General features: G+C 39.6%; 1 protein-coding gene across 1 annotated transcript in view; it reads right to left on the reverse strand.

The window, feature by feature from the left end:
• Positions 1 to 4,737: 4,737 nt before the first annotated feature.
• epha6 (eph receptor A6) overlaps positions 4,738 to 26,816 on the reverse strand; it is a 590,517-nt gene continuing 568,438 nt past the window's right edge. Inside the window, exons 15-17 of the mRNA XM_048603194.1 lie at positions 20,966 to 21,159; positions 9,081 to 9,230; positions 4,738 to 4,852 (exon numbers count right to left, since the gene is read on the reverse strand). Of these exons, the coding sequence (XP_048459151.1) occupies positions 4,738 to 4,852; positions 9,081 to 9,230; positions 20,966 to 21,159 (459 nt within the window). The remainder of the gene's footprint in view (positions 4,853 to 9,080; positions 9,231 to 20,965; positions 21,160 to 26,816) is intronic.

Here is a 26,816-nt window from a genome sequence, read left to right on the forward strand (position 1 = left end):
TTGGCGGAAGTGTTGAAAGTTGAATGAGGAACTTCTGCTTCTACTAGCAGTAGAACAAGCCATTTCACCCTTGTTACTGATTCCACCAACACTAGACTAAGACCCCTGCGACTTGAATGTTAAGTCTGTTTGAACAAACCAGACCAGCTCTGACAAAGTGTCACTGGACTTGAAACATTGACACTGCTTTCTCTCCACAGATGCTGCCAGACCTGTTCAGTTTCTGCAGCAACCTCTGCTTTTGTTTCAAATCTCAGTGTTTCATGGTTATTGTTGTGATCATATGGCCAGCATAGTCTGGTGATCTTTCCAAACTTGCCAGGCATCTGTTTGTATACTGAGATTGTGCTCTGTACTGGGGTAGCTGATCCCAGGCATAGTGGGTGTGCTACAATTGACCTAAATGACACTATACTGGTCTTAATCACCTTCCAATAACCCCTTCTAAAAAATGTGCATGTGAGAATGTTGGACGAAGACAGCAGCATAATCAGATCTGTGTCTCAAATGATGGAGCTGTGGGCACTTACTCTTCATTTAGGCTCATACATTACCATGAGAATGAAATACTGTAAACCTGACGATGCAAGTGAAATCATAACAATCAAAGGAACTGCCTTCAGGAGAAGAGAGGATAAAACTGGAAAAGTAGCACACAATATCTGGGACGGGTTTAATAAAAATGCTGAGCAAACTGATTTCTCTGTTTATTTGTACTTAATAATTTGGTGGGTTTAGCTTGAATAAAGCACTAATATTAGCCTTTGATTAGCAGAAAATAATTTTAATTGTCAAAGATTATATTTCTCTAGGTTAATATTTAAAAGAAGACCCTATATCAATAAAAAAGAGCAATGACCCAAAATCTGAGTTTAAAATTCAACACCCTGATGATAATGAGAGTTCTGGTTTTACAGCAGATCTAAAAATACAGAATAAAAACCAAACGAACCGGGGATGCTGTACATCAGAAACACAAATAGAAATTAATGGAAAATATCAACAAGTCTGGCAGCGTCTATGGAGAGAAATCAGAATTAATGTTTTGGGTCAAATGGCCCTTTCTCAGTACACAGAAATACAGAATCCTGTGAGTGAAAAGCATTACAGCAGACAAATTGTTCTATATCTATGATTTACACTTGCTTGTTACAAGGGAGTATCAGAAGTCTATTAGAAGAAAGATTATTCTTGACAAAATGAACCAAATCAGACCAAGGATACAACTATTTAACCAAGACCTTGGAAACACTGTGACATTTACTGAAGAAGAGAACTATGACATGTAACAGACAGTGAAACCACTGGCAGCAAAACAAATTATCTTGTATATGAGAGGATTAAATTTAAAAATGGACTTAAAATAGACTTTAAATCATAACAGCAGCATGTATTTTATTTATATAGATTAGAGATAGGGGTGCTGCCAAGATGAACTGTTTTATGGGAAAATGTGACAGCATGGGAGGCGAATGCTAGTTACACTACATGTAGCACTTTGACTGTTAAACCAAGTAGAATCTTGTAAGCTGTCAAATTGGGATAGTATTTATGAAAATTCGCAAAAATGCTAATAATTTTTCAATCTTTGGGTGGAAATTTTACAGTTATGAAGTGCATTGTTATGTTTGACACTGTCATTAACAAAAAAAAAGAGTCATGTGATCTGTTCTGAAGTTTGCCTGATAGCAAGCCTGGGTTTTAACTGTCAGAGAGTAAAGAGGGCCGAGACTGAAGATATAATAACATCCACACTTACAGAAAATGGCAGGGTCTCAGAAAATGAATGTTGTGAATGTAAAGTTGTGAACTGTTATACTTTAATCTGTTCATTTTTGTTGGGTCCTCAAACAAGTGGTATAAGGTCCATGTGATTCAGGCTTAAAAGATCAAGTTTGTGAGGAAGACTGGAAGATTCACCTGGTCTGGATTAGAATCTCTGGAAGAGAAACCTCACTGCAAAAGAGAGTTGAGATTAAATATTCATGGACCAAGGAAATAAAAGACTGGAAGTAAATCGTCAGGAGTTAAGAACCACTTTGGACTGGTTCTGGGAAAATTAAATATCCAATTGAAGGACAGTGTACAGTAGCTAACGGTGGGTTATTCAGGTTTAAACATTCTGTCCTGTAGTTTAAAACATGAGGTGACCAGAAAAATGGTATCAATTGTGACTTTAGTTTGTTTGTTACAGTGAATGCTTTAAAATGTGAAATCTTGCCAAGTCATCTGTTCAGCTGTTAAATGGGAGTTTTTTTAAAAAACTACCAGTCTCAATGGGAAACATAAGAATTGATTTAATGAATTGCCATTTTACTTGTTCAGAATTTATCAATTTTAAGTCCTCCACCACTAAGTGTGATTAGATATTCGCTGAGTCTTTATTTTCATCTTTTCACAGCAGTTATAAAAATTCCTTGCCTTTGCCTAATCATCCTAGTGAGACCGTCATTCACTATTTCACACTTTGCGTCAGCACATTGGTCCATGTAATGTATAGGCTGACTAAAACTTGACAAGAGTTGCCAAACCGTAGTTAATTTGAGGTAACTGACATGTAACCTGAACATTCCAAGCTGTGAAACTAACAACTAGAGAAATAAAGTGAAACAAATACAGCAATTCTCAGTATTTTATAGGGTGCTATTTGAACTTGAAGTGGAATTTAGCTGGATGAGGGAAGGAACGAATGGGAGAATTAATGCCGAGCCCCCTTTCCTACTTTGATATGATGATAGATTTTTTTCCTAATCGATCTGTTCAGAAACGTTATAACATGTCTCTGGAACAGATGGGACTTGAACCCAGACCTCCTGGCCCAGAGGTAGGGATACTATCATTGTAACACAAGCACCCTAGCCAGGACATTTTATCGCCTGGGCTTCATGTGAATGCAGCTATAAACGTTGAGAAAGCAGAAGGCCACCAGATCAAGCAAAGGGAGTCTTGTTGACAAGAATGTTAGTTGTGGTGAGTGGGTTTCAAGTAGGTGTTACAGCAGGGAAGAGGAAAGACCTGGGAGCAGATGAGGTCTAAACTTGCTTGATGGAACCCAGAGGAACACTTGGGGGTAAAAACGACATCAAGGGGTCAACAAAATAACTTTTATGCTTGGGCCTCGCTTGGCTCCGGATCCTCTGCCCATTGAAACTACATCAAAGAAATGCCAGAGAGGATTTTTTCCATAAGCCAAAGTTCAACTTTAAATTGACTCCTGGTGGCATTACTAGACCTTAATCTGCATCTTAAATGATGATCCATGCTGACTTCATGTGGCTACCCTTGTCAACTACTCGGAAAAGTAGATTGAAGTTGACAGTGATGGAATAAAAGCAGGATGTCTGTGGCTAACTCAGCAGTCTGAATTTAACTGGCCATCCCAGGGTTGCTGTAACAATACATGACTTTAGAAGTCTAACCAACAATTGGAGATTTTGTTGCACAATGGATTGCATCCCTGCCTCGGAGCTTCTCCAGGTTCAAATTCTATTCCAGCTTGTAATAGCCATGAGAAGTGCATTCATAGTGGCAGCAGGTTGAGTGTCAACTTGTAGATCCCTCCGACGCACACAAATGATATGGTATGAGTGTGAAAAATGTGAGGCAGCCATTTGATGGAAAAATTGGAGCCTCTATTTTTAATATCCACAGCTAGAAGCTACAACATGCATGTACAATTGTATGTGATCATAGAACTTGGACTCCTTATTTTTTGGGTGTGGTGACTGGCTCAGTTAGCTGGATGGCTGGCATGGATCAGCCTGGGCTTCAATCCCTGTTCTAGCCGGGCTGGATTGGGAACCTGGCTCCTTGCCTCCCCTGTGGTTTGTGGTGCTGTGGGTCAGATCTTTCTTTGGACAGGGAACTCAAAAGGAAGAAGAATTTACAACTGTTATTCAGGCTTATGACAATCTGAAGTGCACAACAGTCATTATTGTAGGCACAATCTCAGAAACATAGGTGCATCCATGATCAAAATGATCACAGATTAAGGCCTAATAAATACTTACTGACACTAAAAGACAATAGCCTGGTGATAGCATTAAACCGCTAACTACATTATCTTTTCTGTAAAAATATACATACACACAAAATTTGTTCTCAGATGAACACAAAATAAAATAAGGCAACTCCCACCTCTATTCTCATGAGCTAAATTGCAGGGTCTTTTAGATTCAATACTTTCAAGTTCAGTTGATCTCTAATTTATCCATATACTAGCATACCAAGAATTAATTTCGAGAAAGAGAAAATCATTTCAGATCTGTACAGAATAAATTACAAAAAGAACATATTAAAGTCAACCTTTGATTGCACATTTGATATTAGCAGCTAAACAGTCACAAACATGGAAAAGAGATTACTTCTCAACCTATAACTCTAAACGTATCAATACTGTTGCAGCCACATGGCCATTAGAATATTACTGCAAGAGGTATCCATCTACACATGAACTCTTCTTTAAATAACAATGGGGTAATTGGCAATTAGTGTTTCTTAGACCACTTTATTAGCAATAGTTTGTTAGCTCTACGGGGAATTGGTTTATAAAGTTTAACTAAAGCATGGAAACTTATAGAGGATTAAGATTCATGTTGAAAACTTGTCCAAATTAAGGAAATGCCAACTATCAATGTCTCATCATATTTTCAACATAGACAAAGCTAGGCATTTTAGTTATAAAATATTCTCCCACTGAACTTGCTGAGATACAATTCAATAGCATTAGTAGAGTATTCACACATGAAATCCCTTCTCTTGTATGTGGAACATGTGCAGTCTCAAAGTCTGTATACTGCTCACTATTCGCCTCTGATGTCCTATTAATGTGACCCCAATTCTTCTTATGTCACTAGAACAAAACAAAGTAAAACTGACATAACGTCATAGTATATTAATGGTTGGAAGTTTATATGAAAATATATAATCAACTCTGAATAAAAAGGCAGCCATTTCATTCATCCTGTGTCTTTACTGGGAATTACCTATAACTGAAGAAAGAAAGAATAACCGCAAATGGTGATCCCAATGTATTAAATTTCAATAAATTGAACTAAAAACAGCTATGATAGAGATCAAGGAAGCAGTACTGATATAATCTGGTTCTTACTTTTCCAATTTTCTTCATAAACCAGCAAAAATATTTACAGACAGAAGGTTCATTTTGAACAATTTGTGTCAAATCTGACAACTTGCAAGCATTTTAAAACTTGTCATCTAATTCTAAGGCATTAGGACATTTTGAGACTCTTTCACCATCTGGTTTGTTGCCTCCGACCTCTCCCAACTGTCTGCCTCAAATTTCCATCTCTCAGCTCTCCAAGCATTTTAAACCTACTCTCCATATAAGGAAATTTGTATATTTTTAAGTTCATCCACAGGATTGAGGGCATTGCTGGCTAGACCAGCATTTATCACCCATCCCTAATCACTAACGATTAAGAGTCAACACATTGCTGCGGGTCTGGAGTCACATGCACACCAGACTGGGTAAGGACAGCGGTTTCCTTTCCTAAAGGAAATTAGTGAACCTGATAGGTTTTCCCCTGACAGTTGACAATGGTTTTATGGTCATCATTGGACCCCTAATTGTAGATTTTTATTGATTTTAAATTCCACCATCTGCCATGGTGGGATTCAAACCTGGGACACCAGAACATTATTAAGGTCTCTGGATTAATAGTCTCGTGATAATACCACTAGGCCATTGCCTCCCCTGAATAGAGATGTTCACAATTTGAAGCATGTGAGAAGTTGTGAAGCTGTGAATTATCTGATTAAGCCCAGATAAATTGTACAAAATATTTCAAAGGAGAAGACTTACTTATGGTTACTCATGTTCATAAATCAGTTCCCTAGGACTTTTTCATGGAAAAGGAGAAAGAAAAAATGGAAGAGATCCCTAGAGTGAACTAGAGATGACTTTCTTTTTTCTATTTAATTACATTGAAGTTTACAAACATCAGAATGTTGATAAATGTTAATTTGCGTTAAATTGGGAGGTGATGCTGGCCGAACCTCATTCTGGATGTTGATAGATCAACAGTAATCTCCTTCAACACCCGAACAGTAATATAGCAGCTTCAGGTGATAGACTAACATTTGTATTCTTTCACCAATGGGAGGAGGAATTTGCATAATTACTTGCATGGAAATTTAGCTATGAAGCAATAAGCTGTACATTTTTATGACCAGTCGGTCATTTGCTGTCCATCAATTTTGTATGTTTGATAAGATCACAGGGCCAGAAAGAGGCTGCAAAGAGATACAGACAGGTTAAACAGTGAGCAACAAGATGGCCAGTGAAGTGTAATGAGGGGAAATGTGACACTATTCACTTCAGTAGCAAGAAAAAGAAATGCAGAGTGAAAATTGAAAATGCTGATATTGAGAGGGAATAACACAATGAAGACAAAGCTAGCAAACAATTAGGAAGCACATGTCAATTGGCCAGTTTTGCAACCTAATTATTTTCTCAATAGCATCCCAGAGGGCAAAAGCAGTAATACGTAGAAATGACAAATACTTGGAAAAACTGGGCACACTGGAGCTCCATTATAAGATGTCTGGAATATGTTGGGTCAGTATGTGCAGTCTTATGTTTTAAAGATTTTCACTTTTGTGATATCAAGCTCTTAAAGCTCTTGTTGAATGCCTTGCTGAAGTCCATATAGGCAACTTCTGTCACTCTGCCTTCATCAATCTTCTCTGCCATCTCTTCAAAAAACTCAATCAAGTTAATGAGACACATATACAAAGCCATATTGACTACCTTTAATTAGTCCTTGCCTTTCCAAATGCATGCAAATACTGTCCCTCAGAATCACTTCTAAATTACCTATCACTGATGTAAATCTCACCAGTCTATAGTTCCCTGGATTTTCCTTATAGCCTTTATCATCACAGTCGTAGAATCCCTACAGTGTAGAAGCAGGCCATTCAGCCCATTGAGTCCACACCGGCCCTCTGAAGATCATCCCACCCAGACACAACTCTCTACCTTATCACTGTATTCCATGACTAATCCATCTAGTTTTTACATCCCTGGACACTATGGGCCAAACCACCAAACCTGCATAACCTTTGGATTGTGGGAGGAAATCGGAGTATCGCGAAGGAGACGATGCAGACACCTGGACAATATGCAAGCTCTACACAGATAGTTGCCTAAGGGTGGAATCGAACCCGGGTCCCTGGTGCTGTGAGGCAGCAGTGCTAACCACTGGGTCACCGTGCTGATAATGGCACCACATTAGCCAACCTCCAATCTTCCAGCACCTCACCGGTGGCTATCAATGATACAAATATCTCAGCAAGAGGCCTAGCAATCACTTTCCTAGCTTCCCACAGAATTCTAGGGTACACCTGATTAGGTCCAGGGAATTTACCTACCTTTATGTGTTTTAAGATCCTCAGCACCTCCTCTTTGGTAATATGAACTCTTCTCAAGACGTTAATATTTATTTCCCCAAGTTTCCTGGCTTCCAAGTCCTTCTCCACACTAAATACTGGTACAAAATATTTGTTTAGTACCTCACCCATCTCCTGTGGTTCCACACATAAACTGTTATGCTGATCTTTAAAAGGCCCTATTCTCTCCCTCGTTACTGTTTTGCCCGTAATATATTTATCGAATCTCTTTCGATTCTCCTTAACTCTATTTGCCAAATTTATGTCCTGTCCCCGTTTTGCTCTCCTGACTTCCCTGTTAACTATACTCCTACTGCCCTTATAATCTTCTAGTGACTCACTTGATCCCTGCTGTCTAAACTTGATTTATGCCTCATTGTTTGTCTTGACTAGAGCCTCAATTTCTCTAGTCATCTAGCATTCCCTACACCTACCAGCCTTGCCCTTGACACTAACAGGAACATACTGTCTCTGAACTCTCGTTATCTCATTTGTAAAAGCTTTCCAGTTTCCAACCATTCCTTTACCTGAGAATAGCTTCCCCCAATCTTTTGATACTTCCTGTCTAAAACCATCAAAACTGGTCTTACTCCAGTTTAGAACTTTAACTTTTTTCCATAAAAAAATGAAAGAACTGCGGATGCTGTAAATTAGAAAACAAAACAGAAATTGCTGGAAAAGCTCAGCAGGTCTGGCAGCATCAGCGAAGGAAAAAAAACAGAGTTAACGTTTCGGGTCTGAGGAAGGGTCCCTGGACCTGAAACGTTAACTGTTTTTCCCTCACAGATGCTGCCAGATCTGCTGAGCTTTTCTAGTAATTTCTGTTTTGTTTTCTATGGTTTTCCATAATGATTTTAAAATTAATAGAATTATGATCCCTTGCCCCAAAGTGCACCTCCACTGACACCTCAGTCACTTGGCCTGCCTTATTTCCCAACAGAAGGTCAAATATTGCTTTTTCTCTAGTAGGTACATCCATATATTGAATAAGAAAGTTTTCTTGTATATCCTTAACATATTCCTCCCCATCCAAGCCCTTAACACTGTGACAGTCCAATAGTTAAATTGGCCTACCATTACAGCCTTATTTTTCTTATCTGAGATCTCCTTCACATTTGCTTCTCAATTTCCTGCTGACGATTGGTCGTGGGGGGGTAGTGCTGTAATACAATTCCAACAAGGTGATCATCCCTTTCTAGAAACTGATGAAGAAAATTACTTACTAGAACCAATAGATGTGTCAGAGAAATAACATGATAACGGTAAAACAGTGTGGCCAAAGGAGAGTCTTTATGTTGAGATAAAATTGGAAGAAAGGAGTGCCATCAGTTGAAGTGGAAACAAAAGGGTGAATCCCTTGCTTGAATGCTTAAAGTACAACTAAATTATTGAAATAAACTGAACTCAAATTATTGGGCAGTATTAGCTTGGTTGGAAGAAGGGATGCTTCAGGAATCGAGGTTTTGGTTCAATTTAGTCAGATTCACAATTTCTCCAGCAATTCCTGTTTTGTTTCCTTCACTGTGCTGACTCTTTGATGGAGCAGACCATGTGCATACCTCAATCTAGGATCACATACCAATGATTGCAAATGCTACCTAGACAATAGTCTCAGAGAATTGAGATTTGGTCAGCCACTATAAAATGCTATGACGTTATATTCTACTTACTCTATACTCATCCTTGTGACTGAATCCAAACTTGTGAGGCCTGCAGCCATGAAATTGCTCTTGTACTGTTCCATTTTGATTGAGTCCAGCCAATCATTTACAGAGACAAATAAAGAGAACTCTGGAAGTTCGCCAGGAGATTCTGGTAATCTGTATTAAAAGAAATTCAAAAGTCATCCACGTTTATTGCATTCAGAATGAAACTGTACTCCTTGTTCTATCATGAGTTTCTAATTGTTATTCATGTCCCTACATTATATGGAGCCTGACCAGAAAGCTACAATGTCATATCAGATGAAAATTAAAGTTAATTTAAATCAGAACAGTATTAACAAATCACAGATGAATAACTTTATTTCATGTCTGTGTTTACGGCTGCAGTTCATCACCTGAAGACAAAATGTCATCCATTTGCTTTGACCTGCCATTGGTCTCTTACAGAGAATTGAACACTTATTGAGAAATATTTGGAATAAATGCCGAAGGAAACAATAACCAAAGCTAGAAAGTTATGATCAAGAAGTGGGCTCGATCAAGTGAAAAGTAGTTGGTCTACAGCGTGAAGAAAAAAATACAATAAATCATTTTGCAGTATAAAGCAAAAGAAAGTGTAACATCATTAATTAGAAGTGCCGGCTCAGTCTCAGTAAGTAGCACATCTGCATCTGAGATAGAAGGCTTTATGTTCAAACCCCATCCTAGGACTTCGGCACAAAAATCAACGTCAACAGTCATTTGCAGTTCAGAGAGAGTGTTGCACAGTTAGGGGTGCTGCTGTTTTGATGAGATAAAGTGAGGTCTCGTTTATCTGCCCAAGTGGTTGTTAAAAGTCTCATGGCAATATCCTGAAGAAGGGCAAAGGAATTATTCCTAGTTTCCTACGCAGAATAATGCCACATCCCATGAATGAATTAAATAAACCAAAATCAACAAATAGTCTGACTTTGGGGCTCTCTTGTGGCACAGTGATAGTGTCCCTACCAGAGGTCCAGTTCAAGTCCCACCTCCTCTAGACATGTGTATAACATCTTTGAATAGGTTGGCTAGAAAAATCATTTAAATAAGAAAAGAAGACTGATATTGGCAATGCCAGAAAAGTAAGGTTAAACATTGAACTGATTTGTTTGTTTTCCCTTTAAAAAAGGAGTGACGTTAAGATTAGTTCTTTAAAATCATTAAAGAATTTGAGTCATGATGGAATCAGGAGTTGGGAATTTTCCCAAAGTTGCTTGCCTCTGTCCCAGTTGCTTCATTCAGCCGAAGCTAATGATGGGATGACCTGGTGCGATGAACAAACATAGCTAGAAAACTTAGAAACTCATAAATCTGTCAAAATAAATAAAATTTACTTCATTGAAATTTTAAAACCATTATACTATTAGATGACTAAAACTCATTAATATTAAACACATACATATGCCCCAGGATAGGAGCGTAAAAACAAAATCCTTGTTATGTAAAATCTATCAGTGGATTGAAAGGCAGTTAAGCCAACAAACTAGTATTTCTTCAAACTGCTCTATAAATAAACAGTATCTATTAGTGAGGTTGCTGATTTGCTCACTGAGCTGGCTTGTTTTTGTTCAGACGTTTCGTCACTATGCTAGGTGACATCATTAGTGAGGCCTCCGATGAAGCGATGTTATTCTACTACACTTGGAATTTATACTGTCCGGTCCATTATGGAGTATATGTATGGGTTTTTATGTATGTTGGACCCCATATACAAATCCATACAGATCAAAACTGGAAATGACACTACTCATTGTAACAGACCGGACAGTGTAAATTCCAAGTGGAGTAGAATAACATCACTTCATCGGAGGCTGCACTGATGATGTTACCTATCATGGTGACGAAACGTCTGAACAAGAACAAGCCAGCTCAGTGAGCAAGTCAACAACCTCTCTCAAAACCTGAGCTACAAATCTTTTCTAAAACTCTAAAGTATCTATTAGTGCCAAATGATCAGACATCTCTCAAAGCTTTCAACAAGCCAAGAGAAGGCAGAGATGTTCTTCATAGAGTGAATGAAAGCCACTGGCAATGTTTAAGCAATTAGGCAGTAACTCACACTGAGCTATGCTTTCCATATTGTACAAAGTAGAATAACAGTCCATGATCTATTCTAATGCATTTGAAGTCTTTGTCATTTTTCCAATGTTCTTCCCTCATTGGCAATTTGCTAGCTGTCAGAACTAACAACTTGGCAACCACACTACTTAACGGTCACTTAGCTTCTTCAAGTGCAGCACTATCATAACTCATTTCAGTAAATATAGAGAGAGCTCAGGCTGCAGCATTTCACGATGAGCTAAAAAGGGAACATCACCATTTTTACTCACGACTCAGGCATTTCTCATGCCCAATTCCTGGTTCACATTTGTATTCATCAGATGTGATTTAGAAATGCTTCCAAAATGTAGCTATCTCCACATAAATTGCAGGTGTTCTAAAATGCCATCACCATTGTGGAAGTGGGTAAGTTTTGAACTGCAGCATTAGAGATTCCTAGCCCGTACCCTTTCTGACATTGTAGAAACCAGCAAGAGTCAGAAATGGTGCAGGATTCATGATCTACTCTCCAGCCATCACCTTTTTTCTCCTGCCTAATTCCGTGTGGTCCTAGAATCTGGTTTTGGGGACAGGAATTCACTCCTTACAGGGGACGACAATGTGAAGGTGTGCAAGTGCATTAATTGGCTTATTTGTTGAGGTGGGTGAAAGGTTGATTGTCAGATGCCAATTGTAAATTCACAGTCAGTTCACAAGACTCCCACAGCAGCAGGAGCAGGTGAATTGTTAACAGGGGACCTCCTAGTTGCAGATTGAGGAGGTTGGAGGGATGTAGGAGTGGGGGCCCTACTGCCCCAGGAAAGCTTTAAGGCCCTTCCCTCCAAACTCCCTGTACCTGTAGCCATGGGCCACCCTGTGGTAGTGCTTCCCTTCATAATGATGAGGTGACAGCGCCCTGGGCTGTAAGACCATAAGATGTTGCAGTCATTCAGCCCATCAACTCTACTCCAACATTCAATGATGTCCATGTTTGATCTGAGAATCCTCAACTCCACTTTCCTGCCTTTTCCCCAAAACTCTTGATTTCCTTACTATTTAAAACTCTGTTTATCTCAGTCTTGAATGTACTTATTGACACAACCTTGTAAATAATTCCACCCTCTGAGTGTAAAAATGTTCTCCTCGTCTCTCTTGAAAATAGGTGACTCCCTACACTGAGATTTGCTCTCTGGTCCTAGACTCTCCCACTGAGGGAAGCAACCTTGACACATCTACCTTGTCAAGACTGCGAAGAATCTTACATGATTCAGTAAGGCCACCTGCATTGTCTAAACTCCAGTGAGTACAGGCCTAAGTTACTCAACCTCTCCTCATAAGAAAATCTCTCCATACATGCGATCAACCTAGTGAACCTTCTTTGGACTGCCTCCAATGTCATCAAGAATAGGAGCACAAATAGGCCATTTAGCCCTTTGAGCTTGCTCTTCCATTCTGATCATCCAACTCATGCAACTGTATCTTTCCTTAGATAAGGGGTCCAGAGCTGTTTTCCAGCTATTTTCTAACCAGTGCCTTGTATAGTTTTAGGAATACCTCCTTATTTTTACCTTTCATTTCCTTTGAAACAAAAGTCAACATTCTATTTGCCTTCCCTATTACCCACTGAACTTGAATGCTAGCTTTTCTTGATTTATGCATGAGCGTCCCCAATTCTCTCTATCTGTAACTTTCTGCAGTCTTAAATAACATTCAGCTTTTCTGTTCTTGTGTCAAAGCACATTACTTCACATTTTCCTACATTTTATCCTACCTGCCAAGCTTTTGTCCATTCACTTAAGCTGTCCATATCCCTGTGTAGGTTTCTTATGTCATCTTTACTATTTGCCCTCCCACCTAATTTTATGTCATCTGCAAACTTCGTGACAGTACATTCACTTCTGTCATTCAAATCGTTCGTATATACAGTAAATAATCGTGGCCCAGCACAGGTCCTAATGACATTCCACTAGTTACAGGTTTGCCATCCTGAAAATGCCCTCTTTATCCCAACTCTGTCTTCTATTAGTTAGCCAATTGTCTGTCCATGCTCATATACTACCACCAACATCAGGGATGGTTATCTTATAAACTAGCTTTATTCCCAGTACCTTATTGAACATCTTTTGGAAATTCAAATACGTTATAACTAATGGTTCCCCTTTATCTATCCTGCTTATTACCTCCTCAAAGAATTCTAATAAATTTGTCAGGCATGATTTCCCCTTCATGAAGCCACACTGATTCTGCCTGATTACATTCAGAGTTTCTAAATGCTCCTCTATTACTCCCTTTAAAATAGAGTCTAATATTTTCCCAATAACAGATATTAAGTTAACTGGTTTTCTTAAAAACTGTATAGAGGGCTTCCCAAGATGGAGGTCCCACCTCTTTCTTTACCTTCAGCTCTATCATCCCATTAATGCTGCAGGGCATCCTATTAGCTGTCCCACTTTGAAAGCCTGTCTCTTACACAGATTTGGATGGCATGTCTGCCATCTGGCCACTAATTGGGCAATCCAGGAAAATTCAACGTGGCGTGGCTGTTCCCCATACAGTGCGGGGTCAAGGCCTCTATTTGACTCTTGACATTGAGATCCAGATCTAAAATAAAAATTCCTTCCTAAATTTCTTTCCACTGATGAGAAACAGCAACACCTGCGGTCATCAATAGAAGGTAGTCACCAAGAAGTCAGAAGAAACGTTTTTGCCCAGATAGTGGTGACATTGGGGAAATAAATAGCAAAAAGACAGCTAAGAAAAGCTACATAAGCATATGAAAGAGAAGGAGATAGAGGATTACGCTGGCAGACTTAGACACGAATAGATGAAACAGGATTTGTCGTAGCTTGTCATTGAAGCATAGGCTGAAAGGAGCAATGGCTGTGTATTTTATATAATTCTTTATGCAAGCCTGATGGAAATAGTGCGATGGAAATGCAGGAAATGTCCGCAGACACATCAATGTACTTTTCTTATGAAGCACTCCATTAGCAAGAAATGGTCTTGGGATCACCTGAAGTCATGAATGCAAGATCTTTTCTCTTGTATCTCCTTCCCATCAGCTTTGAATGTATCCAATACTCAAGACTGAGTCCTGTACTCATAATTAAAAATTCTGAGGAAGCTCTGAGGAAGGGTCACTTGCCCTGAAACATTAACTCTAATTTCTCTCCACAGATACTGCCAGACCTTCAGAGCTTTTCCAGCAATTTCTATTTTTGTCTCTTAAACATTCAATCTCCATTCACTAACTGTTGTAGCCATTTTCAAATGTAACCTAACTGAATTTTAATAGACGACTCAAGAACATTGCTCCATTTTAATGGTGTTTCTGAAGTATACATCAGTGTAATCATTTCATGTTTTCAGTTTCACATCTGTGACCTCTCTTACTCCTTGGCCTTGCCTGATGTGATGACCTTGTCCCCAATGCTCAGCTCTTGCAGCTGGTCCATCTTCCCCCTCCCCATGCTCTTAGCCTGGCTCCTGGTCTCAAACTCCCTGACCCCTGGCCTCACCACTTCCTGGCACCTTACCTCCACCTACATCCAACATTGCTTCCCACTCTTGTTCCCTGACTCTCTCTTTGTTCCTGGCTTTGCCTCCCACACTCACTTTTTACCTTAAGTCCTCAGAACTCTTGGTTTTACTGTGGGCTGCTTCCATCCTGAACTCAAGTCCTGGGTTCCATCTAATGACAAAGGTTAGATCAGAGCAGTGATTTCAGTGGATAGCCACACTGACAAACTGAAGTTGCTAGTTGGAGCCTGTTCAATTTGTTAGTAGATATTTTCTAATCAACCAGTTCAGAGTTGCTATTACACACTTCTGGAGCAGCTGAGCCTTGGATCTGGACCTTCTTGCCCTAAGGTAGGGACAATTCTGCTATGCCGCTAGAATCTTCAATACATTATTGCATGGTGAGTGTATTTTCTTAAATGTACTGTGCCTGCTCCTTCCACTGTTTATTTATTGATCAATTTTATGTTGCAAGTTATTTCAGCCAGGAACGCCCATTGCTGCACATGTTTGGTACATTGTTTGTGCTTGTACGTTTTACTTCTGAGCAGAATATTTTCTTAAGAACCTAATTCAAGCTTTGCCATTGATTTTTATGGGAAACCATGCTTCACCTAAAGTTGTTTTACTTAAAGCCATGATTTTCAGCAACACAACTGGTAATATATTTATCTTGTAGAATGTCAATGTCCAACTTGCTCAAGGTATTGTAAGTACCAACCTAATTTAGATTATATCAGGCACAAAGAGGTATATCTGTTTTTTCTAAAACAGATTTTCTAATTATACCAGGCTTTCAATATACCCAGCAAATCCATTTCTTAGGATTTTTAAAGAACTTAATGGTCTAAATTTAAGGTATGAAATGATTTCTTCTTGATAGTGCACATTAGGCCTGAACGGCTTGGTTCCAAACCTACATTTTGTGAACTGCTGATCAGATGATTAGCTAAACTACCCACAATCAGAATGGCACACTTTTTCATTTAAAGATCCCTTCCTTTGTCTCAACTTCTAAAGTTATTAACATTTGCTGAAGCCTAAATCCAGGAATCTAGCATTGCTGTCAAGCTACATGTGTGTACCCAAATATAAGCAAAATATTCAACCATTTGATGCATCATGTTCCATGGCTCATGCATGCATTTTCCAGCATGGGTTACTGGATACTGACTTTCACTTCTCCCCCATCCAAAGCACTGAGGTGAATTCTCCCTGTGAAGCCCTGGCTGAAATTAGCTAGCTTGAACTTCTGCAATTTTTTCTTACAATTTGGTAGAAATGAGCAACTTGCTGCAAGCCTTCAGAATGCAGTTAAGAGTTAATCACATTAGCGTGGGACAGGAATCACACGTTGACCAGACAAGTTAGGTTTTTACAACAATCCAGCAAATCTACTGATATCAGATTTCATTTGCAGATTTTTAAACAAACTAAATTCCAAACCCTAAACTGCCATGGTAGAATCTGAACCAATGCTTTTGTAGTCTAGGTTTTATAAGCCATTACACTACACCACCATAATCTTTTTGTGTCATTATGATCAATACTTCAAGCCTGTTCTGCTGATCAACTCATCATTATCTACACCAAAAATCTACATCTCTCTCTTAGAACAATCTAGCTGCTTTGATAATCTTCAAAAACTATGTCTTGCAAAAAATCTGAGTTTTGAAGTTTTCAGTTAACATCACCTCAACAGATTTTTGGGAAAGAGTTTTCCAGATTTTCTCTATCTTTGTGTGGATAAGTGTTTTTGAATGTCCTCCGAATGACAGTTTTGGTTTGCTCCTTTTCCTGAATGCTTCCACTAGGTAATAGCGTAGATAGAAAGATACTGTTAAATCCATTTATCATCTGAAACACTTCAATCACAATATTCATTAATACTCTACATTTAAGGAATGCAAACATAGTCTATGCAATTCATAACTCACAATTTAGCCTTTCAGCTGTGCTTGTGTTCTGCTAAATCTGTGCTGCACTCTATCTAGGGCCTTTTTGTGAGGCAATCCCTAGAACTGAATGGACAACTCCAGATCTGGTATAACTAGAGCCCTGCAATGATGTAATATGACTTACGTCCCATTATATTCCAGTTCACTTGAAATATTGTCAAACATTGTGTTAACCCTTTAAGTTATTTTTTTCCTTATTGTTCTCTAGCATTTAGCAATTTGTGTACATGGACCCTTCAGCCTTCCTGTATGTCCACATTTTCTAGATTCTCATAATGGAGAATGATCTGATCCATCAAATCATTGGGAAACACTCAACTAATATGGCATCAACATTTTAACTATGCACTTGAAATAAAATTGGATCTTTCGATTTTGCTAACCTTGTTATCACTATTTGTTTCCCATTCTTTTTCTATCAGTACTACTTTTACTTTTTCCTAACTCACCATTTCCAGAAAAGAAAGTGAAGGGAATTATTTAGTGAATGATGATGATCATCATGAAGTTTCCCAGCAAATTGATCATTTCGACAAAACTGTGACAAAAAAAAGATGAAATTCAAGCAACCTAATTTCAACCCTGTTTTAGAAAAAAAAATCACCCCTATGCTTTGGACAGGGACGAAACTTACATCTGTGATCTTCTGACACTTTATGTCAGTTTCAGAATTTCCAGTTTGCGGGCTTCAGCTACATCTTCTTCACCATGGACGTGAGAACCCTTTACCTGTCCATCCCCCATCAGGATGGTCTCAGGGCTCTCTGCTTCTTCCTGGAGAGAAGGCCTGAACCGTCACCAATCCACCACCACCCTCCTCCGCCTGGCTTAGCTTGTTCTCACTTTGAACGACTTCTCCTTTAACTCCTTTCATTTTCTTCACATTAGACAGCATCGGCCACAGTTATGCCTGTCTCTTTGTGGCGTATGTGGAACATTCCTTGTTCCAATCTTACTCCGGTTGCCACCCACATTGCTTTCTCTAGTAAATCAATGACATCATCAGTGCTGCTTCCCTTTCTTGTCCGGATTTGGAATAGTTTACTAATTTCGCTTCTAACTTCCGCCCCACTCTCACCTTCACCTGGTCCATCGCTGGCTCTCCTTTCCCTTTCTTGACATCTCTGTTTCCATTCTGGATATAGTCTGGTCACCAATATCCATTACAAACACACTGACTCCCACAGTTCCCTTGACTATAAATCCTTGCATCCTGCTTCCTGCAAATACTCTATTCCATTCTCCTAGTTCCTTCATCTCCATTACATCTGTTGAGATGATGCCAGTTTCTACAAGGGGGCCTCCAAAATGTCCACCTTCTTCCTTTACCGAGAATTCCTACTACTGTGGTTGACAGGGCCCTCAGTTGTGTCTGACCCATCTCCTGCACTTTGGCCCTCAACCCCTCTACCCTCCCACAATGATCCCCCTGAAACTCATTTACCAAATTGCACCAGCATCCACATCCAAAGGATCATTAGCTGCCATTTCTGCCATCTCCAGTGGGATGTCACCGCCAAAGATGCATTTCCCTCCCGTTCCTTCTCAGCATTCTGCAAGGACTGTTTCCTCCAGAACACCCTAGTCCACTCCTCCTTCATTTACACCATGTCCCCACACCCACATAGCACCTTTCTCTGCAATTGCAAAAGGTGTAACACCTGCCCATTTACTTCTTTCCTCCTCACTATTCAAGGCCCCAGACACACCTTTCCGGTGAAGCAGTGATTTACCGGCACTTCACTCAATCTAGTCTACTGTATTCGCTGCTCACAATGTGGTCTGCTCCACACCGGCGTGACAAAATGGAGACTGGTGACTGGGTGATGTTGTGTCTGCAAAAATGACGCTGAGCTTCTTGTTGCACTTTGACAAAGCACCCTGTTCCCTGGCCAACATCTCTGTCTCTGGCTTGCTGCAGTGTTCCAGTGGACTCAGCGCAAGCTGCAAGAACAGCATCTCAGTTTCTGCTTGGGCACCTTGCAGCCTTCAGGACTCAAAATTGAATTAAATAATTTTAGAGTCTGAATACCTTCTCCGATGTCCTTAGTCTGACCCCCACACACTAGACCTTGTCATCACATGAGCTGCTACCACAACCAACTTTTAGTCATCCACTAATAATCCCCATTAGCAGCTATTGATTCCCTCAGGCTGACCTTTACCCATTCCTTTGCCTGTTTTTCTCTCTTTCTTTCTCCAGGTTCCAACTCCACTCACCGTTTACTCCTCCCCTTTCTCCTACCCTATCTTCAGCATATATACCAACCTTTTCCTAGCTATAATCAGTTCTGAAGAAGGGTCACTGAACACAAAATGTTGACTCTGTTTTCTCTCCACAGATGCTGCCAGACCTGCTGAATTTCTCCATCAATTTCTGTTTGTATTGGAGTAGTACAACCTGTAAGTGATTTGGATTAGGTGATAAAGTGTTTGGAAAGTGGGGCCGAATTACTAGTAAGGGGGGTCACAAACAATAGGTTCGGTCTTCTCAAATCAGAGCTAGATAAAATTACAATTTACTTAGCTGAAATTAGAGAAACTCATATTTACATTCAATGCATTTTATAAACCATCATGTTGACAGAGCATGTATTTCAGACTACAATACACAGTGCTGTGGAAATTATGGGAATGTGGCTTTTTGCAGCATGTGTCCTCTAACTGTAATTATTTTTATGCTACAAAATGTTAGGAATGTGAGCTGAAAACAGTATGACATGGGCAATAGGGCACCTAGGACCTCTATAAACTATGGGTCAATAGTTTATCCCCTTAACCAATTAAATTTAAGTACAGAAGAAGAAATACAGTATACAACAGAGAAGGAAATAGGTCCGTTGGAGCCTGTTCATAGTTTCACTTTAAAGAACCCAAATCTGCCTGCAGAGCAACTGATTGCTGTTGGGAAAGTGGAAACAGGAGACTTGATATTATTTTTGCCTGTAGCAGCATGGCTACTCAGTAGCAATTGAAAAGCAATACAGAACTTTATTTTCATCAAGACTTTAAAATACTTCTTGAAACTATAATAGCTAGGCTGATAGAACTCTTAAATTGCAATACAATGAATGGTTCTACATTAAACTTTGCTTTCCATTGTCACCCCTCATCCACAGAGTTTGAGCTTATCACAGTGTCAGTGACCTAAACACTTAGTGGAGATAAACATTGTTGCAACTTTTTATATCTCAGGTCAAAACAAAGTTTTGAGAAGGGAGAAATATTACAGTGGGGATTCCAAATTCTTTTCCAGCACCCTGATAATTAATGAACTTATTTCTGTCATCCCAGATGACTGAGGTGAGGGTCACCATCTGAGTGTTTTGTGAGCCAGGCTCATGGTTATTGCGGAGTGGGAAGGTTTACCACACGGGATGATTGCAGCTTTTAAGATAAGATGAAATAAACAATTGAAACAGAGTAAATAACAGGATAACGGTGACACAGAGAAGCAGTGAGCTCCGTTCTAAACTGTTCTAGCAAACAGCTAGCACAGATACATCAAATCAGATGACCTCTTTCTATGCTATATATGCTATAGTTAAATTGAAACTAAATAAAAATAAACAGATATTTTACTGATAGTAGGAACTGCAGATGCTGGAGAATCTGAGATAACAAGGTGTAGAGCTGAGCAGGCCAGGCAGCATCAGAGGAGCAGGAAGGCTGCCGTTTCGGGCCTAGACCCTTCTTCAGAAATATTTTACTAACATGGCATCGGACAGAGCCTATGTCAGCCACGGCAGTAATCCAGAACATATGGGGACAATTTGTACTCTCCATAGTGAATTTTTGAAGGTAGATAATAAAGAAGGCTTTCCTGATTTGTTAACAAACGGTGAAGAGTAAACCCTTCTCCAGGCAGGGATATTATGAAACAGAAGACTTCAGTTAAGAACACAAATTCTAAATAACTCTTCTTTTTTGAAATATAACTGTACAGATGAGTGCTACCTTGTTTATTTTTTTAAACAAACTGCTTGGGGATGCCATGATACATCTCTGGAGCAGGTGGAACTTAAACCGGGCCTCCTGGTTCAGAGGCAGGAACATTACCACTGAACCACAAGAACCCCTTATGAGTCCTGCCATATAATTATTCAGTTAAATATATACAGGTCATTATAAATGTGGCTGTTGAGGGCAATTTTCTTTCTTATATTTCAACATTTCAACATCATTTTTGGAGAAATTTACATTTGATGTTGCGATGTGCAGTTTTAGGAAAAGAATTTATAATTCCACACGTATCATGTTAAGAGTTATTACTTTTAAAGCATAAAGAAATAGTGTAATCCTATATGACATCTTCAGAGTTGTCCAGAGGAATTTATCTGCATATGTACCCACCCATGCACCTCTTCCACTAGGTTCTGAAGGCTGCTGGGATTGCGAATCACTTTATCCAAGAAACTAACAATTTCTGTGAACTTTGGCCTGTGATTTCGTTCTTTTTGCCAACAATGAAGCATGAGCTGATGAAGAGTGCCTGGGCAGCCCATTGGAGAAGGGAGTCGATAACCTTCTTCTATTGATAAAATAACCTGGAAGATGAGGAGATGAAAGGGGGAGAATGTTACTTCAGAGTTGTAGTTCTATTACATGACCATTTAATTTTAATAAACTCAGAGAGAAAAACAAAGCTAGTTTGTTTTCATTATCATATACAATTGAAGCTTTAAAACTGATTATAAAGAGTTGGGTGAGGAAACATAGAATAAAGTTCTGTTACAATCAATTCTCATGGGATACCTGAGGGTGTTAGTGAACAGTGTTAGTGTCCGTACCTTTGTATCAGGAGCCTTTGGTTCAAATCCCACCTGCTCTGAGCAGGTTGATTAGAAAGTATCTAAAATTAATTGCTGATACAGCAGACTTAGCATTACAGTTGCAAGTGTCTACCACAAAAGTAGTGTCTAGTTATCTGAAAAACCGGTTGTGACCAGGTGAGGAGGGGTGAATTGGCTTCCATCAAAGATTTTAAATTCTTTACAGGACACAGTTATATCACACTTCAATTGAAATGTAGTTTGCTACATTTAAGAACAAATTACAAGAATTTCTCGAATGAAAGAAAGAGGAATTTTGTTACTTACGAACCTCAAGAAAAATAACTAGATAAGTCATTAAACATAGAGAGCAGGGGGACTGTCTAGCTTAAAAAGGGAGATAAAGGATCTGCAGTCCATAATGTCCTAAGAGTCTTTTGAAAGGCAGACATCATGTCTTGTATCCTCAGCAGTTGCAAAATCTGTAGATACCTTTGAATGGTGAACGAGTATTTCTCCAATTTGCTATATCACCAGATGCTGCCTTAGAGAAGTAAACACAGGGATATAGAGAGAGGAAGAAGACAACGCCTTCCAGTTCTGCTGTTATAAAACATTCTTCTTTACGTGCTACTAAAAAGCAGTTAGCTATACCTATCCCCTCCTCCCACCTCAAGCCGCACCTCCATCTCCTACCGACCAACCTCATCCCGCCCCCTTGACCTGTCCGTCCTCCCTGGACTGACCTATCCCCTTCCTAACTCCCTACCTACACTCACCTTTCCTGGCTCCATCCCCGCCTCTTCGACCTGTTTGTTTCCTCTCCACCTATCCTCTCCTCTATCCCTCTTCTATCCGCCTCCCACTCTCTCCCTATTTATTTCAAAACCCCCTTCCCCTCCCCCTTTTCTGATGAAGGGTCTAGGCCCGAAACGTCAGCCTCTCTGCTCCTATGATGCTGCTTGGCCTGCTGTGTTCATCCAGCCCTGCACCTTGTTGTCTCGGATTCTCCAGCATCTGCAGTTCCTACTTAGCTGAAATGAGGTTCATTTGTTATATTCTTGCATCTGGCTTTATTGTTTTTCTGAGGTAGATAAACTGCAGGTGAATCTTTCATTCCAATATCTGAAACTTCCAGAGCAATGTAAATCAAAAAAATATATAGGGAACTGAGTGCCTGGTTTCAATCATTTTAATTATGTGTTAATTTCAATTCAGACAGGATCTAGTTTATTGATGGTTTTGTAAAGCCTGGATCAACCTGCTCAGGTGATCACTGTGGTCATCTTAAATTAGTGTTTTTCCTTTTTAGTTATAAACAGTGTCCATGAAAGGTCTCAGGTATTAAAACCAGATAATGAAAGTCAAAATTGATAGTCCATTTTTACCACTGTCGTAACATGTCCCCACCATAAGAAAGGAACACAAACAATATTTTTCCTTTTCTTTATGGTGAGTGTTTCCTATGAAGTCAGCATGAAACATTAAAAATTGGAAGGACAATACACACTCGACATTCACTCTTTTCATCCTAACCTGTGTCCTGAAACTTCCGTCTTAACAATACAGTCTGCAACCATTCACCCCAAGGATTGCAGCTTTTCAAGAATTCAGCACAATTCCACTTTCTCCAGGGCTTATCATAATCAACAATAAATGCTGATCTAGCCAACAAGTATTACTTACTTTGAATGAATCAAAAAAAAGTTCTGTTTCAGAAATAGATGATGGACTTGTTCCCTGGGCTATGTTACATTTTTGAATTATAGCCCTTCACTGACCAGCTTAATAATCTATGTACCAGATTCAGTCACTTGTGCAAATTTAATTTCAAGGTCACCAATTTATGATGATAATATGAAGTTTATCTCCATAGGGTACTGGGATCTGCATCCTACACCTCACCCGCATTAATCATTATATCAATTCAATGGGAATGATTGAAAATTGAAACTTGGTTTTGTTCATTTGAACTCCCTGTGGGTAATTTTATTTCTACCACACCATGATTCCCCTGGTGATATCTGTAGTAATTGTAAAGAGGTCAGCCAGATGGACCTCAGAATATTCCTGGTATATAGAAAGAATGTACTATTTCTACTGGGTAAATGACATTGGGGCAGATGAAAAGCAATGACTAATTCTCCAGACAGCTTGTGGTTCTGCAGCTGTTTTTGGTTATAAGGAGCCGAACTTTCCCTGAGGCACCAAATTCTAAAACCTTTCAAGAGTTGACTGATTTAGTTAAGGAATATTATGAGCCCAAGCTTCCTCTAATTCGGAGATGCTCAGTTTTAGTCAGCAAATGAGAACCAGGGGAATATATATCTGGATTTTTGACTAGGTTAAGATGACTGACAGAAACATGTGACTTTAGTTTAACCCTTAGTAAGATGCTGAGACCGTTTGGTATGTGGGATTAATGATGTAACCATGGAAAAGCACCTATTAACTGAAGCTCAACTGGACTGCAAACAGGCGGAACAACTTGCATTATCATTGGAAAATGCAGCAAGTGGAGCATACGAGTTTTTTCTATTTTCCAAAGGAAGTGGACACACTTGCTAGTCCGACTGAGCTTGGGGAAAACCATTTGAGTGAAGGCAATTGCATAGCCACACTCCAGAAATATCCTGAACAACAGGATTCAAGGTCAGCCCATAGCAAAACCCCAAAACAAAGCCGAACCTTGGCTAAACAGTTAAAATTTTGTTCAGGATCCAGGTTGGCAAACCATTGTAGATGCTGCCAATTTGCAGACGAGATATAGCAGAAGAGTCTCACCAGATCTAAACTGACTAAAAGAACTCATAGGCTGATATCCAGGAGAGTGCATACCCTGGAAACTCCAACAACAGCGTTTAGGATGTTTTGATTTATTTGGGAATGTATACTGATATTTGAGCCCACGTCTTTTGGGGCAACACAAACTTAAAGATTTAATTAGATTACTCAAAATCCCCAATTTATCTGTTTGACTAACTCAGGTTAATAGAATGCACCAACCAGATTTCTGTACTTAATAAGGAACTACTTTTTATTGCAAGTAAGTCAGTTCTAACCACAGGCAAACAAAATATAACTTATCAACTTCTAACTCTTTAGCTTAAACTCTACCCCATCTTAAATGGTGACATGCACATGCAGACAGACACAAACAACAAAAAAAAGTTATAGTTGGAGGATAAGAAAAAGGGCAACTGTTTCAATAGCACCAATACACAGGATTCAAAGTCTGCTTTTGCTTCTTCTGGATTCTTCTCATCTTCATTGGACTACTTCCTTCCAAGTCCTTTCTTTACTGAGGACAAAGGGCAGCTGGCACACTAATTGTTCAATCTCTCAGTCACTGGTTAGAGACAGCAGTTTACAGAAACTGGTGATAGAGAAGAACTCACTATTTTCCAAATCATACTTACTTTTCTACCAGGAGAGGCTTTCTGTTGCTGTTATTCACATCCTCCTGCACAGGAGCCAATCAGAGAGCTGTTCTCATGCTGATCTCTAATCACCTACACAATTGGTCTCTGGGTAAAACTGCTATGAATACACACCCACAGAATTAATGAACCCATTACTCCTTCCCCACTGCTTGACCAAAACATAACTCAGAATGAAATGGATTTTAAACTGCAACAATTTCTTCCATAGTTTCCTTGGTTTAGAGCCGTATTATTTTCCCAATTTAGTTCACAGTCCAAAAACAAGGAAGGGTCCCGACCCGAAACGTCAACTTTCCTGCTCCTCTGATGCTGCCTGGCCTGCTGTGTTCATCCAACTCTACACTGTGTTTTCTCTTGAAAAATAAAATGATGTTGTCTCTACAAGGAATTATGTTTTTTCAGTTTGTAGAAATCATGTATTCCTGTACATGGTTGTGAGCTAATAAGCAACACTCAAGGTAAAAGAAAGGAATGGTGAGAAACAATATCAAACTTAATTTGATCACGCTGAAATTCTATATTATATTTGACTCCATTGTGTGACCTGTCCAAACCGCCATTAGCAGAAAAACAGAATAAGTCATATTAGCATTAAACACATCATATAATCACAACTGTGGGAAAACAGGAAGCTGGCCCATGTGTAACAACAGGAATTGTGAATAATCATGGAAGAGTACATGTACACTCGAACAAAGAACAGTACAGCACAGGAACAAGCCCTTTGGCTCTCCAACCCTGCGCTGACACATTTTGCCCTTCCAAATTAAACTGTCTTCACTTACAGGATCCATATCCATCTATTCCCTTCCTATTCATGTATTCGTCCAGGTGCTTGTTGAATGCTGCTATTGTGTTTGCTTCCACCACCTCCTCTGGCAGTGCATTCCAGGCACTCACCACCCTTTGTGCGAAAAATGTGTCTCGCAAGTCACTTTTAAACCTCTCCCCTCCTGCACCTTGAACCTGTGTCCCCTAGTAATTGACCCCACCACCCTGGGAAAAAGCCTTATACTTTTCAATCTATCCATGACATTCACAATCTTATAAACTTCTATCAGGTTGCCCCTCAACCTCCTACATTCCAGTGAAAACAAAACCAGTCTATTTTTCTTCATTGCTAAAATCCCCCATACTAGGCAACACCCTGGTAAACCTTTTCTGTACCCTCTCCAAAGCATCCACATCCTTCTGGTAGTGTGGTGACCAGAACTGTACACAATATTCTGAGTGCGGTCTAACTAAAGTTCTATAAAGCTGCACCATAACTTGTCTATCCTTATACTCAGTGCCCCTTCCAATGAAGGCAAGCATGCCAGGGCCTTTTTTACTACCTTATCTACCTGCGCTGTCACCTTCAGTGATCTGTGGACCTGCACACCCAGACCTCTCTGCATATAAATATTCCTAAGGGCTCTGCCACTCTCTGCATAATTTTCACATGTACTTGACCTTCCAAAATGCATCACCTTACATTTGTCCGGATTAAACTTCATCTGCCATTTTTATGCCCATGCCTCCAACTGATCTATATCCCGCTGTATCCTCTGACAATCCTCCTCATCATCTGCAACTCCACCAATCTTTGTATCATCCACAAACTTACTAATTAGACCAGTTATGTTTTCCTCCAAATCATTTATGTAGATCATGAACAGCAGAGGTCCCAACACTGATCCTTGTGGAACACCACTAGTCACAGCCCTCCATTCTGAAAAGCATCCTTCCACTGCTATCCTCTGTCTTCTATGACTAAGCCAGTTCTATATCCATCTCACCAGCTCACCCTGATACTATGTGACTTCACCTTTTCTACCAGTCTCCCACGTGGGACTTGTCAAAAGCTTTACTGAAGTCCATGGAGACAACATTAACCGCTTTTCCCTCATCAATCATCTTCATCACATCCCCAAAAAACTCAACCAAGTTAGTGAAGCATGACCTCCCCTACACAAAACCATGCTGTTTATCATTAATCAGTCCATTTGC

Source organism: Rhincodon typus, chromosome 11 (genome assembly GCF_021869965.1).
Source record: "Rhincodon typus isolate 14 chromosome 11, sRhiTyp1.1, whole genome shotgun sequence".
Lineage (NCBI taxonomy): Eukaryota > Metazoa > Chordata > Chondrichthyes > Orectolobiformes > Rhincodontidae > Rhincodon > Rhincodon typus.